Source organism: Lolium perenne, chromosome 6 (genome assembly GCF_019359855.2).
Source record: "Lolium perenne isolate Kyuss_39 chromosome 6, Kyuss_2.0, whole genome shotgun sequence".
In the NCBI taxonomy this organism is placed as follows: domain Eukaryota; kingdom Viridiplantae; phylum Streptophyta; class Magnoliopsida; order Poales; family Poaceae; genus Lolium; species Lolium perenne.
This window is the reverse complement of record NC_067249.2, coordinates 219,363,085-219,377,012: the sequence shown is the minus strand read 5'-3', so window position 1 is coordinate 219,377,012 and position 13,928 is coordinate 219,363,085. Positions and strand designations below refer to the sequence as shown.

The window sequence follows — 13,928 nt, the reverse complement described above, 5'->3', positions numbered from 1 at the left end:
TAGTAAGTTACATAGTGACCCGACCTCTAAGTTATAGAAATTACTGTGCGGGTGAGTTTCCTTCATAATATTCATCTAAACCTTGTCATTTATTCCTAATCTACATACTTCTAAATTAATTTGGATATAAAAATTGGCACGCACATACATACGTGCATCTTCTACATGCAAAAATTTTATTTGAAATTCTTAGAGGTCCGGAAATACGAGTTTCCAGCCTGTATAGTGAAACAGGTTCCGGAGTACCGGGTTCCATCAGGTATTTTTGGTGAGGGATGCATGTTCCTTTGTCCATGAAGACAGCATGGGCAACTTCCTCTGCACGTATTGGTCGTGATGCCGGTATGGTGACGGTACTTGATAACAAGACAGTTCAACACATGGATCTGTGCAAACTTGTTGTGAATGAGCTTAAGAAGGGAAAAGTACCGTGCTAAGGTTGGCAATAAAAAGATCCTGCTGAGAGGCCTCTCAGCCTGCTGCAATACCTCTTAATATATTATTTGAATTCTCAGAAACACAGACACGCGCTATTGAAAGATGAAGTCTCGTGAGTACTGCACCTAAATGTGAACGTGCACTTGTTGAAAATCGAGAACGGTGACTGGATATTGAAAAAGGAGTTAGAACAAGCTTGGGGTTATTTTTTGTTATATACTCACTCCCCTTTCCTAGTCATATATATATATTTATAATTAATTGCAAGAGGATACACACAAAGAATCAGACCAAACGATGTATTTCTATGTAAATTTCTTTTTGCAGGCAAAAGGAAACTTTTATTACTCACAAAGGGTTACAGATCGATAAGAGAAGAAGCTTTAGATGTTGTTGATTTCACCGGCGAGCATGGTGAAGAAAACGCAACACGAGGTTCGTGGATGCACTTGGCATATCATACATACCCCTAGCTGATATCATGGTGTAGGGACCCCCAACATGCAAGAGCACAACCCACAAAAATGGGTTACTCGCTCCTCACCACGAGGCATAGCCTACTTCGAGGTTGCCTATTTGGGTAATATGTAAAATTATTTATGACTAGAGCTCTTTAAGAAACAGTCACATTTTCTCTACGAGTAGAATTTTCATTGATTGAGCATCCTACCCGTTTTCACCAGCTTTGCAAAGACCTATGTACTTAATAATATCGTTTTTGGACTTCTTTTCTAAGAGTGCGGTTGACAAGTCCAAGAGAACAGTTGTGCTTATATTTTAATTAAGGTTTAAAATGTAAGCCTAATAATTATGATTAATGTTAAGAATTTCTCTTTAGTAGAGGCGACAACTATACTTCTACAAAAAGCCATCATCTAAGAAGCTTACTGAATACTTGCTCCGTCCATAAACGTATGTATGGACGGAGTTAGTATGAGAGTTGATAATTTCAATTTTAATTTGAAAAAAAATGCACATTCTAAAACTAAAATTTAAAACAAAAGGTAGGATATATATATATATATATCTTCTAGAAAGGAACAAAATAGTTGAGCCTGCCATAAAAGTGAATATTTTTCTACTATACTACAAACGAAGTGTAAATGTCGCATGCTTCTCCTTCCCCCCGTTTTTAGTCACGAACCACCATGGAGAAGAAACTACACCACGCATTCTTCGCGACCTCCGCGTTGAACTTTCGTCACGAGTTTCGTAAAAACTCGTTTTCAAGGACTAGATTCAGATTTTTTGGAAAGAAACATCAAAACAGGAGAGTGAAAGCAGACTAATATGAATGAAGTGAGTTTCTTCGAAAGAAAGCCTCATCAGATCTCTCGTCCTCACTGTTTTTCTACCCGTTAGCCATAAAACACACCCGACCACGCCTTGGTCGCGATCTCTCTTGTTTTCCTCATCACCAATTCGCCACACCCGCGGCGGCCTCCACCGAGCTCCCATCCGCCTGGATTCGGACGAGGCGTAGGGCGGCGGCAGGCCGGCGTCCGGCGGCCATGGAAGATCTGGGCATCGAGGCGAAGGAGGCGGCGGTGCGCGAGGTGGCGAAGCTGCTCCCGCTCCCGGACCTCCTCGCCTCCATCGCCTCCATCAAGTCCGACTACCTCGCGCGGCAGCAGGTGATGCGACGCGATCCCCCTCGGTCCTGCTCCGCTCTGTTCTGCTCTCGTGGACGTGGTCAATTGTGGCGGAATCTCATGTAGCGGGCGGGTAGATTCGGTAAACCGTCAACACTGTCCGATAGGCAATCCCCAATCTCGCCCCGAATGCATCCGGCATTCCAAAACTCGCCCTGAAATTGTTTGTTCTCGGGCCGTGATCCGGTGCCTCTGATTCTGCTGCAATTGACGAGCCCGCGCTCTGATCACGGCGGAATCGTATTCTCAACTTACGCCCATGTTCGATCACGGACTAGCTAGTCATGCATAATTGCGCTTGCTTAAGGGGAAATGTTGTAGAGGTCTCGTACGAGCGAGCTGTTCGTGTGAAGTGATGGTGGCCTCTGAGATTCAACGGAGCCTTTTTTCGTGGATTTTGACACAATCTCACATGGTTTGTACTAGGTCTTTCCAGTAGTCAGAATTTTTCGGCAGCTGAGCTGGAACTGCGACATTTAGCTTTGAGCCCTGATGGGTTATCTGTAGTTTCTGTGCGGTGAGCTGTTCCTGCTGAAGTATGCACTGCCATCAGGCATTAGTTAAGGTGCACACAAGCCGGAACTGTTAATATGGTTTGAGCACCAGGCTGTCAATGCTGAATTTGAACTCGCATTTGATTCACAAGTATTTCTTTATTTTTTGGTACTGTAAAATAAGGCTAAATTTCGTTGACATGAAAGTAAGAAAACAACATGCTGTAATGTATATGCGCGTTAAAACGATCCAGACATACATTTCCATTGGGGTATTATGTGTATATTAATATTTATGTCACTTTATACACTTTCTGATTATCTGACTATCTTCTACAATTTCTTCAGACAAATGATACTCAACTCAGTACAATGGTGGCAGAACAGGTGCGCCTTAATGTGTACTATGAGCTGCCAAACTTACTACTTTTAATACTACTATTAACCAGGCTGAGCCGTGCCCAAATTACAGTTTCTGCCCCAGTCATTCACGCTCCTTCATGTCTGCCTGCTAGATGATAAATTCTTTACGTGAATATTTCAAAATTGCAGGTTGAGCAAGCTCATGCTGGTATCAATGCTCTTGCGGTATCACAAGAAACAATAAACAGTCTCCGTGAGAACTTCATAGATATTGACAAGTAAGCTTGCTGTCTTGATTTTAACATTTTCATATGCTATGGATAGAGTATTTCTTGAGGCTGTATGTTTTCCTTCATCTCTCAGCCCTATTTGTCATAAATGATGGCAGGTTGTGTCAGGAGTGTCAAACGTTAATTGAGAATCATGACAGGATCAAGCTCCTTAGCAATGCAAGAAACAACCTGAATACAACTCTAAAGGTTTGCTGAGTGCCAACTTTAATTTAACAATAGCACTCTTTATATATTATGTATTACTTTCCAACTTACCAATAGGTTGAGCTAATGAAGTTATTGAGCATGAATATTTGATATATTGATTGTCAATGCCTGGTAGGATGTGCAAGGTATGATGTCCATTTCTGTTGAAGCAGCTGCAGCACGTGACTCCTTGAGTGATGACAAAGAGTTAATTCACACTTATGAGGTTGTTTCTTCTTCTCTGGCTTGTCGATTAACACAACAATTGGATAATCATAATGGTTATGTTCTATCTATCTGACTTCTGTCTATGATCTTTCCTGTGATGAAATTAGAGATTAACAGCTCTTGATGGAAAGAGGCGTTTTGCTTTAGCTGCTGCTGGATCTCATAAGGAAGAAGTTGGCCGATTGAGGTGGACCCCCTCCCATAATCCGTATAACTAGCTACTTTGATAATTATGAGACACACCATCCCTATATTACTTTTGCCGTTGCCTTTCTTGTTAGAACGAGGTTTGGTTCATCTAAGCTCACATATGCCAGTAGGGTTTAAAGAAACTTATAATGCATATGCAGCTCTACTCAGCCAACCGCTGTCTATTTTTGAAGTTTAGTCCATCTGTAAAACATGTACTCCATTGAGTACATGAGTAAAATTGCTATAATCGCTGACCTAATAAAAATGATAAACACTAGCGTATGAAACACAAACCTATGGCCCTGTATCGATCCATGTTAGGATGACATGTTTAGAGTTATAAGATCTGCATGATGGATCTTTTCTAAGTACAGCTTGCATAATTGAAATTTTCTGCAGTCTGATAGCAAATTCTGTTACGATTAGCAATAATGTTAATTAAATCTTGCCTGTAGCCTGCATTGCAGTTAAGTACATAAGTTTAAATCTCATGATGTTTCTTTTCCTCTCCACAGAGAATACTTTGAAGATGTTGATCGATCTTGGGAAACATTTGAAAAGGCGTTATGGGCACATATCACTAACTTTTTTAGACTTTCAAAAGAGAGGTACTAATTTTTATTATCATGCACTTTGAGTTTTGTATTAACATGGTAAATGCTTGTACACAAGTTACGAAAACTGAGGCGATATTTTGTTGCCATCCTTGTATTCTCATTCATCTTGAATACTATTCATATATGCTTGTGGAACTTACCAAATGATGGTTGCAAGAGGAAGGTTACTTCAAATACGTGATGACAGAGTAACTTTGAAATTTTGAAAGTTTAAGCATGACTAATTTGAAATTGTAGTCAGGATGAGGCAAGTCATGAAATCCTTGCATTGATCTGACATGACCCAAAGAACCACAGAGACAGTATGAGAAATCTATATTTCAAGCTCTTTGTTGCCTTCCCTGTTACCTTTTACCGTTAAGCATGGGGCTGCCACTCGGAGAAATTTCTGCAAATATAATAACACATCTTCTCAATAGACATGTTACACAACTTCTTATGATCTACTCCTATAACACATCTTTTCAATAGACTGAGATTGTTGTCTTAACTCTTAAACTAGTTTTTTTTATACTTTATCATTTTGCACTGCACATTTTATCCAAAATATGGGTGATCAAATATTCCAAAGGTGACCTAAGATGCATGCACATACCCTAATATATTCATCCATGTGTACACCTGTTACTCATACTTCTTCTCTTTTTTCCCTTTTGCAGCCCTCAGACGTTGGTCCGAGCTTTAAGGTATAGCTTATGCTTACCATGTACTTTTATTTTCAATACATCAATGTTCAAAGCTGAATGGTTGAAGGCAGCCTGCAGTCAAATACTGTTTCCCCTTGTCATTTCCATTTGTTGAAATGTTTATTAAGGAAATACTACCTCTGTCCGCCTTTAATTGACGCAACCACCCGCTAATTACATGCATGCATGCCACTCCGTGCCAATTAAAGACGAACCGAGGGAGTAGTTTACTGAAATATAAGTTTTCCTTAGGGTTGGAAAATGAGTTGTGCTGTCTCTGTTTCATGTTTATCTTTTAGTTCACACACATATTACTGCACGTGATCCTTCAAATTTACATTTTTATCTCAGGGTTGTTGAAATGCAAGAGATCATAGACCAACAAGTTGCAGAGGAAGCAGCTGAGGCTGAGGGTGCAGGCGCTATGGCTGCAATAACAAACCAGCGTAGAACGACCAAGTACTATACTTCTCTAGCATTTTTCTGTACTTCCAGTTCTAGTAGGAAGATGATATTGTACATTTCATGCTTGTGTAGCCAAGTCATAACATCTGTCAGGACATAGCATTTATATGGCGTGAAAATGTATCACTAGATTCGTTTTCAAAAGTACTTACTGATAATTTTTGTTTTGTATCATATAAACCACGTACTGGTGGAGTAAATCTTGGTGAAAGCCTTACCTTAGCGAAACCCAATACACCCTACATATTGGAACGGAGGGACGGAGGGAGCTATACCCTGTACTTTCGTGCTATCGTAAATGTACTTAGACAATCCGTGTTCAGACCAGAATTTGCTCATCTATGAACTTGGGCCCCAATTCAGTAAATGAATTTCATGACTTGTAAAGGGGCAGAATCCGTGTCAGCTGTTGTAGCATATTGTCCTGATGGTCATTTTACGATGGACTATTTCACATATACATATAATTTATTTATTTTTTGAAAGTGGGATATTATTAATCAATCAACAGAGTACAAATTACAATCAGACTTGATTGCGTCCACAACACAGGGTGGAACTGATCATAACAGAACACCCTTACTTCAAAACAGAACTTACCTAAATTGGGGGGAAGCACCATTGCCAGATCTATTTATATTGCTAACCTTGGAACTAGGAAAACTTGGAAGCAATCCCTTTATCTCTTTTACAATACCTGCAATGGCTGATTTGCTGAACATTGAATTATTGATCTCCTGCACAATCAAGCTCCACATGTACTGGTTTAGCAGAGATAGAGAGGATAGACTTAATCCCTTGTAGACCAGATACAGCCTCAGCAGTTTTGGAAGTTGTGCTATTAGGGATCGACCTCCAAGCTGATAAGATGGTATTCCCAGAATCACTTATAAGTACGCAGTTCCCCAGCCAGCCTCCAAATTTAATTTTAGCTAGCCTACTTCAGGTTTCTCCCATCCCACCTTTACCTCTTTATTCTTCTTGAACTTTACATATAGTTAAAACTGCAGTCTGGCTAAATATGGGTTCACAGATCAATTAACTTGAGCTAGCGTACAATATTTTGCACAACCTTGCTCGCCTGTGTTATATTTTTCTGTCGTATCCAACAACTTGACCTTTTGCAACTGTGACTTCTCAATGTATTATTTATTTTATTGTCTATTGTGAACCACCCATCATAACATATGTGAGGATGTCGCAAAATAGTACTCATTTTCGCCCTATTGATTGCTAATGATTTGGCTCACTGTGGCAGAAAAGGTGCAGGGGCAGCATCAACCCCAAGAAATGGCACCCAAGAGAAATCAAAGAGCCAGGGAAAGGGCTACAAAGACAAATGTTATGAGTGCATAGGGAAGGCTGTTGAGGATCGCTTCAGCAAATTGCTCAATGAGGTAGCACACCCTGATCCCGGATTCGAGTCTTCATTGTGTGCTTAACTGATTACCCACAATCCATGCATTTCCACAGTTGCTAATGATTTCATCACACAGCTTGTTTTCTCAGAAGATTTTATGGAAGCTCTGGAGGAAGCTAAGGCAGTAAGTAGTCTGACTTCTACACTTGTTATAGTACCACATCACAATAGAGAGAACAAAAAGTTTAACCCCTCCATTTAGTTTTCTCTGGAGTACAAACTGGTATAAGAGCCAACCTGGACTTCTCAATTCCGTTTAGTTAACCCTCTGGGATTCTGAGATGATATTTCTGTGTGTACATGACAAAATCCCCTCTGACTAGTCAGTTCAACTTGATTTGATTAGTCACAATTAGTTTCCTAGCAGATGGGGCAGCTACTCGTCTCTTGGACCTAAAGCCTCAACAGTGAACTATCCTATTCATTTCCACTGCATGTTGACTTGTTATTTTCTAAGGAATTTAAAAAGAGACTAGCGTGGCTTTGAGAAATTTAACTATTACAGTTCACTAGTAATCATGCACCACTGTGTACATTTTTTTGGCTCAATAGTTTACCACTCCTTTGATCTAAATGATCTCAGTGTGTGTTAATTGTCATCTCTACCACTATACCTTAATCCCACTTGTTCTGCAAAATGGTCTTGACAAAGAATAGCTGATGACTTACATAAGGATCATCTTTCTTGCCCCTGATGCAATACAGATTGGTGATGAGCTTGGCGATATCTATGACTATGTTGCACCATGTTTCCCTCCTAGGTATGACGATGGTATTACAAATATACTTATCCTTGGAAGAAATTTCCAGAACTATTTGTTCTATATGCACAAAAAATTAATACCTGTTTGCTACAGAAATTAATAAGACAAAGACATGTCGAGGGCTCCTATCATATGGCATTCTAACTTGTACATCAATTGCTTAAAAGTTTCTCCCTCCATTTTGAATTAATTGAAGTTGTAGCCCTGTCATAAGTAAAACTTCTGTAATTTTGACCAAGTCTAGAGAAAATATATCAGCATCTACACCACTAAATTATTTTCTTTATTTGATTTTGTCCATATTAGCACACATATTTGTATATGCTTGTCAAACTCAAATAAGTTTTACTTATGACAAAGTTAAAAGTTTAATTAATTTGGAATAGAGGAAGTACATCACAGATTCACGTGGTGAAGAACATGTTTTCATCTTGTATGAAATATTGGTGGCTTGATTTCATGATTCTTTCTGTATTCTAGAAAAAAATCTTGATCTTTCTTTGCCATTTTGACATTTCATTGATGGCTAATATTTCCGGTGCTTTTCACTAACTTTATTGGTCTTCTTATTTCCACGCAGATATGAAATTTTCCAGCTCCTTGTAAATCTATATACCGAAAGGTTTGTTCAGATGCTAAGACTTCTCAGTGAAAGAGCAAATGATATTCAAAATATAAATATACTAAAGGTATATGATTTTTATATTCATTGTGTTGTTATGCTATATTTTTTCTCCATGAGATGAACACTTGTCAGTATATTGTTTCTGTTTGTTGTATTTCTCTTATAGTGCAAGCGCATTTACCGACTGCTCACTGCAGGTAACAGGTTGGATTGTGCAGTATCAAGATAATCTTATTGGCCTTGGTGTGGACGAGTCTCTTGCCCAAGTTTGTTCAGAAAGTGGTGCATTGGATCCCCTCATGAATATGTATGTAGAGCGTATGCAGGCAACAACTAAGGTACTAATTTTATCCCTTGAATTCAAATTGACCTTAATCATGATTATTCATACTCCTTTTGCTTCTGTAGAAATGGTACACTAACATTTTGGACGCTGATAAAACACAACCACCAAAGAGTACAGAAGATGGAAAACTATATACACCTGCAGCTGTAGATTTATTCAGAATATTGACAGAGCAAGTGCAGATAGTTAGAGAAAATAGCACTGATGTAATGCTATATCGTATTGCTCTTGCAGTTATTCAGGTATTATGCAGTTTCCGTTCAAGATTATTTAAGCCTCACCTGTTTTGCTTTGCTTCATGCGGTTTCAACTAAATTACTGAAATATGCCAATTCAGTCTTACTCCTTGATTCCTTCATAGGTCATGCTTGATTTTCAAGCAGCTGAGAGGCAAAGACTTGAGGAGCCAGCTTCTGATGTCGGTTTGGAATCTCTGTGTGCTTTGGTGCGTTTTTTTTTATGTATATTTTGTCACTCCATGATAGTCCCCTGCTGCCCTTCGTATCTTATCATGTGGTCCTTGTATTATTTGAGCAGATCAACAACAACCTGCGTTGCTACGAACTTTCATCAGAGCTAAGTAGCAGCACACTGGAATCACTTCCAGAGAACTATGCTGAACAGGTGCAAATGAGTCATTAAGCCTGGTCCTCTTAGATGCCATTCTTTCACGTTTTCAAACTTGTCTGGAGATGGCTTCATGTGTTTTCAGTCATATACATCATCAAATTCTCCCTTTTCTTTTACTAAAAATGCTATTCAGACATCAATACTATCAGTCTATGCGCATGGAGGTAAACTAGCACTTTCAGAATGGAGGTAGAACATTTTCATGGACCATAACTCGTATAATAGAACTTTTATTCTAGTATTCTACATGCATGCAGACTAGTTCTAGATATATGTATTGCTGGCAAGCAAACTGAGTTGGATAAATCTGGTCCGTGCTGGGACATAGGCAGATTACTGGTCAGGGCACCTTTTGGGATTTTCTGTAACGTGTTAAGACTGGTAAATTGGGAGAGTTAATTGAATTCAGAAGTTGATGACAACCTAGAGTTGAAAATCTGTGTTACTATTGCATTTTTTTCATCTCTAGGCTACCGCAACTTGCTTGGAACAAAAGGCTGTGTTGTTGTATTCCAAATTTTCTATGTTTCTTTCCATTTGCACACCTCAATCATTTTTAGGCTGTAGATGGGAAAGTAAAAATCAGTTTTGCAGGTTAATTTTGAAGACACTTGCAAAGGATTTCTTGAGGTTGCCAAGGTTTGTTCTACAATCTACATGCATAAGATAAATTATATATGTATAACTGTGCAAGTAACCTTAGTGTTAGGTTTCAGAAATGACCTGCTGATCAGCGTGAAACTATTTCTTGAGGTGTCTGATGTTTACTCTACACAGTGGCGAATCCAGCCCATTTTGCTAGGGTGGGGCATGCCTAACTGGGTTGGGCTTTTTTATTTTTTTTCTCATTTTCTATAGAATATATATGGGTTGGGCCAAATCTTAGCCCCACCCTTCCACCCTGCCGGCTCCGCCACTGCTACACTGATGTATTAATTGCATACATTGTTACAACTTATACCCAAGGAAGTTCATAAGTAATTTTGGTGAAGTTTCCAGATCCTGCTATGGGCTAGTTGAAATTTTCGTTTTGGCATTTCATACACCCCTTAACTGCTTGCTGATGTGGTCCTGTAACCAAGATCCTTTCTTATACATACTACACTAGATACTTACGAGATTGTATAGAAACTGAAACACTCCAGCACAAAGTGGGGAGTTAATGAAAAAAGACACTTCCTGAGACACCTAGTTATGGTCTAAGGACTCTTTTTACCACATTACTTTGCCAAGATTCTAGAAAAGCTAGTTAAATATTGAATACTAGTAAAAATGAGCACTGCACTGGTAAACTCTTGGTTGTCAACACTGGTTTCTGGCAAGTTGCTGTCCAGTACTGCCCAAGAGACAGGTGCTAAGAGTGGTGGGCACACATTGACTCAACTGTCTTGCCTCAGATGTTGTGAGAATTGGCCAATTTTTGTTGGTTCATCTTCCAGACAATGTTATTTGATATGGCTGCATCTGTAGCTCTAACTAAAGTTCGTGATTCTTTCGACAGGAGGCAGTCCTTCAGACTGTTGGTGTTATTTTCGAAGACCCAGGTGTGCAGGATTTGCTTGCAAAGGTTTACCAAAAAGGTAATTCATTGATAATATTTGGGTAACAAATTATGACTTCCCATGCACCCTTTGTATGAGTTATTTCCTTCTTTTTGTCAAATTTTCGAGCTTCAAAACATAAGCAGCTCCTGTCCGTCTGTGAAAGTCTGAGAGCCTTATCTAGAAACCCAGAAACGCACTGGGATATTTCTAGCATTTGTATGCTTACATAATAACAATGATGACATGTATCTCCAGATATTTCATTCACTGGTATTGATTATTTTGCTATCGCTGTTGCGTCTCTATTCAATTGTCGCTTGTGGTTGGCAGCTGTATGCAAATAGTTGTTTACCTCTTCTCCTTATGGCTAACTGCTTTAGGAATTCTCTGGGCATTGCTTTCTAAGGCTGTATGCAAATAGTCGTTTACCTCTTCTCCTTATGGTTAACAGCTTTAGGAATTCTCTGGGCACTGCTTTCTAAGGCTGTATGCAAGTGTTCCATAGTGAATCAGTTAGTCTCTAACAGTGGTTCATGTTTTTTCAGACTGGATGGATGGAATGGTGACTGAATATCTGGTTGCAACATTTGCTGATTATTTTGGCGATGTGAAACTGTAAGTTTACACAATAGGTTGTGTTATGGGGTGGATGGGTTATCCCCTTAAAAATTACATTGTTTATGCTTATTGTACATTAACTGTGCCTTTACTATAAGTTGGTTTGGGAGACTTAACTTTTCAGATAATTGCACCTCCACCAAATTTTCTGATATAACCTAAAAATACAACTGAACCCTGAATTCTCAACATAAATCATATTCATACATAGTTTACCATTTCTGGATACGAAGTCCAAATCGATAAATTTCAAAATTTGTAATGATCATCTTATATTTATATTTTTTATAAGAGACGCCATCCTATCATTAATACTCCTATGAGCTATGGGCTTATGGCATGCTAATGCAGTCTATCACCAATAATATCATAGCTCGTTCTATCTTTTTGCTCATAATTGTAAAACTTTTGGGTTTATTTCTCTAGATATATTGAAGAAAGATCATTTCGAAGATTTGTGGAGTCTTGCCTAGAGGAAACAATAGTTATATATGTTGATCATCTTCTCAGTCAGGTTTGCAGAACTCCCCTTAGTACTATTGAGAATAACTGTGTACTTGTGATTTCAAAGGATGTTGGGAACATATGTATTGAGCATCCAAAAGGAAGAACTTTGTAGTGTTTCTTAGAATCATTCTGGAATATGGGCTGTTGCTATTGCGCTCTGGGTTCAGATAGCATTTTTACTGATTATTTCACACTTAATTTCATCTTATCTCTTGCAATTGCTTGGACCTTTAGAAAAGCTACATAAAAGAAGAAACGGTTGAGAGGATGAGGCTAGATGAAGAAGTGCTTATGGATTTCTTCAGAGAGTACACTAATGTGACAGTAAGTATACTTATTGCTGGAGAAGTTTCGTACTACAATTCCTTTTGCCACATTTTGTGGCAGTATGAATATTGAAAAGCATTTCATGCAGTAGTAGAGTGCATGAGAACTGAGTGCTAACTCTGTGGCAAGGCTAGCGAGTGCGCAGCCAGCCCGCCGGGGTTTGAATCCCCACCTAGCGGTAATTTCGCGGGGAGGGGAGGACTTTAAACCAGGTTATCATCCTAGCGTCCATCCGCGGGGAGAGTCTCGTCCTACCTAACAACGTATAGCCAAGGGAGGGATCATTCCCCCGTTGGTCAACGTTAATAGTAGAGTGCATGCATTTTCTGGTGCAATACAGTCTAGTCCCACATTTTATTCTTTTTCTTCTATTCTCTGAAATGCTGGCTTTGCAATGTGGTCCAGAAAGTTGAGAACAGAGTACGGATTCTGGCTGATCTAAGGGAGCTTGCGTCAGCTGAAAGTCTGGATACTTTCACTCTCATTTATACAAATATTCTGGAACACCAACCAGATTGCCCGGTAATTTCTTTCAAGCATAATGATTTCCCATGTTTAATTATACTATTATAGTGCATAAGCTTTATCCTTCCAGCTCCGCAATCTGACTTTTCTGTTATGTAGTCTGAGGTGGTTGAGAAGCTTGTTGCATTGCGGGAAGGAATTCCACGGAAAGAAGCCAAGGAGGTAAGGCTGTTATTTCTCACACTATAAGCATGTGGTGTCCGACTGTCTGTATGAACCATTCCAGGCTAGACCTATGCTAATTTAATTTTAAAACATGGAAATAATTTCATGAAAATTTGGTTTTGGATTCTTATACCATACTCATTTGTTAGGTAGTACAAGAATGCAAGGAGATATACGAGAACTCCCTCGTAGATGGCAATCCTCCAAAGTCGGGATTCGTGTTTGGCAAATTGAAGTGCCTAACAGTACGGAAAGGCATATGGGGGAAGCTTGGACAGTGACAACGTGCTGCTGAACATAGTAAATTCACGTACCAAGAAAGATTTTGTTTTCTTTTTTGCTCATTCTTTTGTTTTTCTTGTAAGCCTGTCGCCCATGTGACGTGTGTATGCCTTAGCATGAGAAGAGCTGGAATGTATTGTTTCTACTATTTGGTTAGCAATTTTTTGCTGTAAAGATGAATGGTTCGAAATTTCATATTTATTCGTTGAATAAAATGGTTAGTAATGTATTCCTGAGTGGCACCAAGCTTGCCATTACCATACGAGCTACGGCGAGCAGCTGCCATTTTTAGGATGGACTGCTTTGCCGTTTCTTCCTGCAACCTGACACGGTCCAATACAAGGTTCTGAAATTCTTACGGAATACGCTTCCCATCCGTTGGCTGATCAAGGGGAAAAGATCGGTCGTCCCTCTCATCATGCATCGTGTATTCCGCCAGGCCTACCCACGTGCTCCTCTCTCCTCCTTCCCTCGCCCCCCTCTCTCCAAATTGTTATTATGCTGCAGCGCTGCTTTTCCATGGAATACAAGGAACTTGAGGGGAATAGTTCGTGTCGTGGT

The 13,928-nt window shown here is 39.4% G+C and overlaps 1 protein-coding gene across 1 annotated transcript; it reads left to right on the top strand.

Moving 5' to 3' along the window:
* The first annotated feature begins 1,718 nt into the window (after positions 1 to 1,718).
* Positions 1,719 to 13,596, top strand: LOC127306137 (exocyst complex component SEC6). Its single transcript, XM_051336746.2, has 25 exons — positions 1,719 to 2,072; positions 2,933 to 2,971; positions 3,137 to 3,225; positions 3,336 to 3,426; positions 3,563 to 3,652; positions 3,762 to 3,841; positions 4,362 to 4,454; positions 5,123 to 5,149; positions 5,501 to 5,608; positions 6,873 to 7,011; positions 7,111 to 7,158; positions 7,740 to 7,795; positions 8,379 to 8,487; positions 8,621 to 8,761; positions 8,832 to 9,011; positions 9,131 to 9,214; positions 9,307 to 9,393; positions 9,994 to 10,038; positions 10,901 to 10,979; positions 11,489 to 11,558; positions 11,988 to 12,075; positions 12,303 to 12,392; positions 12,801 to 12,917; positions 13,020 to 13,082; positions 13,235 to 13,596. The coding sequence occupies exons 1-25, from the start codon at positions 1,950 to 1,952 to the stop codon at positions 13,364 to 13,366; spliced, it is 2,268 nt and encodes a 755-aa protein (XP_051192706.1). The 5' UTR covers positions 1,719 to 1,949; the 3' UTR covers positions 13,367 to 13,596.
* The last annotated feature ends 332 nt before the right edge of the window (positions 13,597 to 13,928 follow it).

Bases quoted from the DNA above. Each gene is read 5' to 3' on its own strand.
- LOC127306137 (XM_051336746.2), top strand. From the start codon at position 1,950: ATGGAAGATCTGGGCATCGAGGCGAAGGAGGCGGCGGTGCGCGAGGTG. The intron at 4,455-5,122 runs GTACTAATTTTT...TCCCTTTTGCAG, and splicing joins TTTAGACTTTCAAAAGAGAG to CCCTCAGACGTTGGTCCGAG. The intron at 8,762-8,831 runs GTACTAATTTTA...TTGCTTCTGTAG, and splicing joins GTATGCAGGCAACAACTAAG to AAATGGTACACTAACATTTT.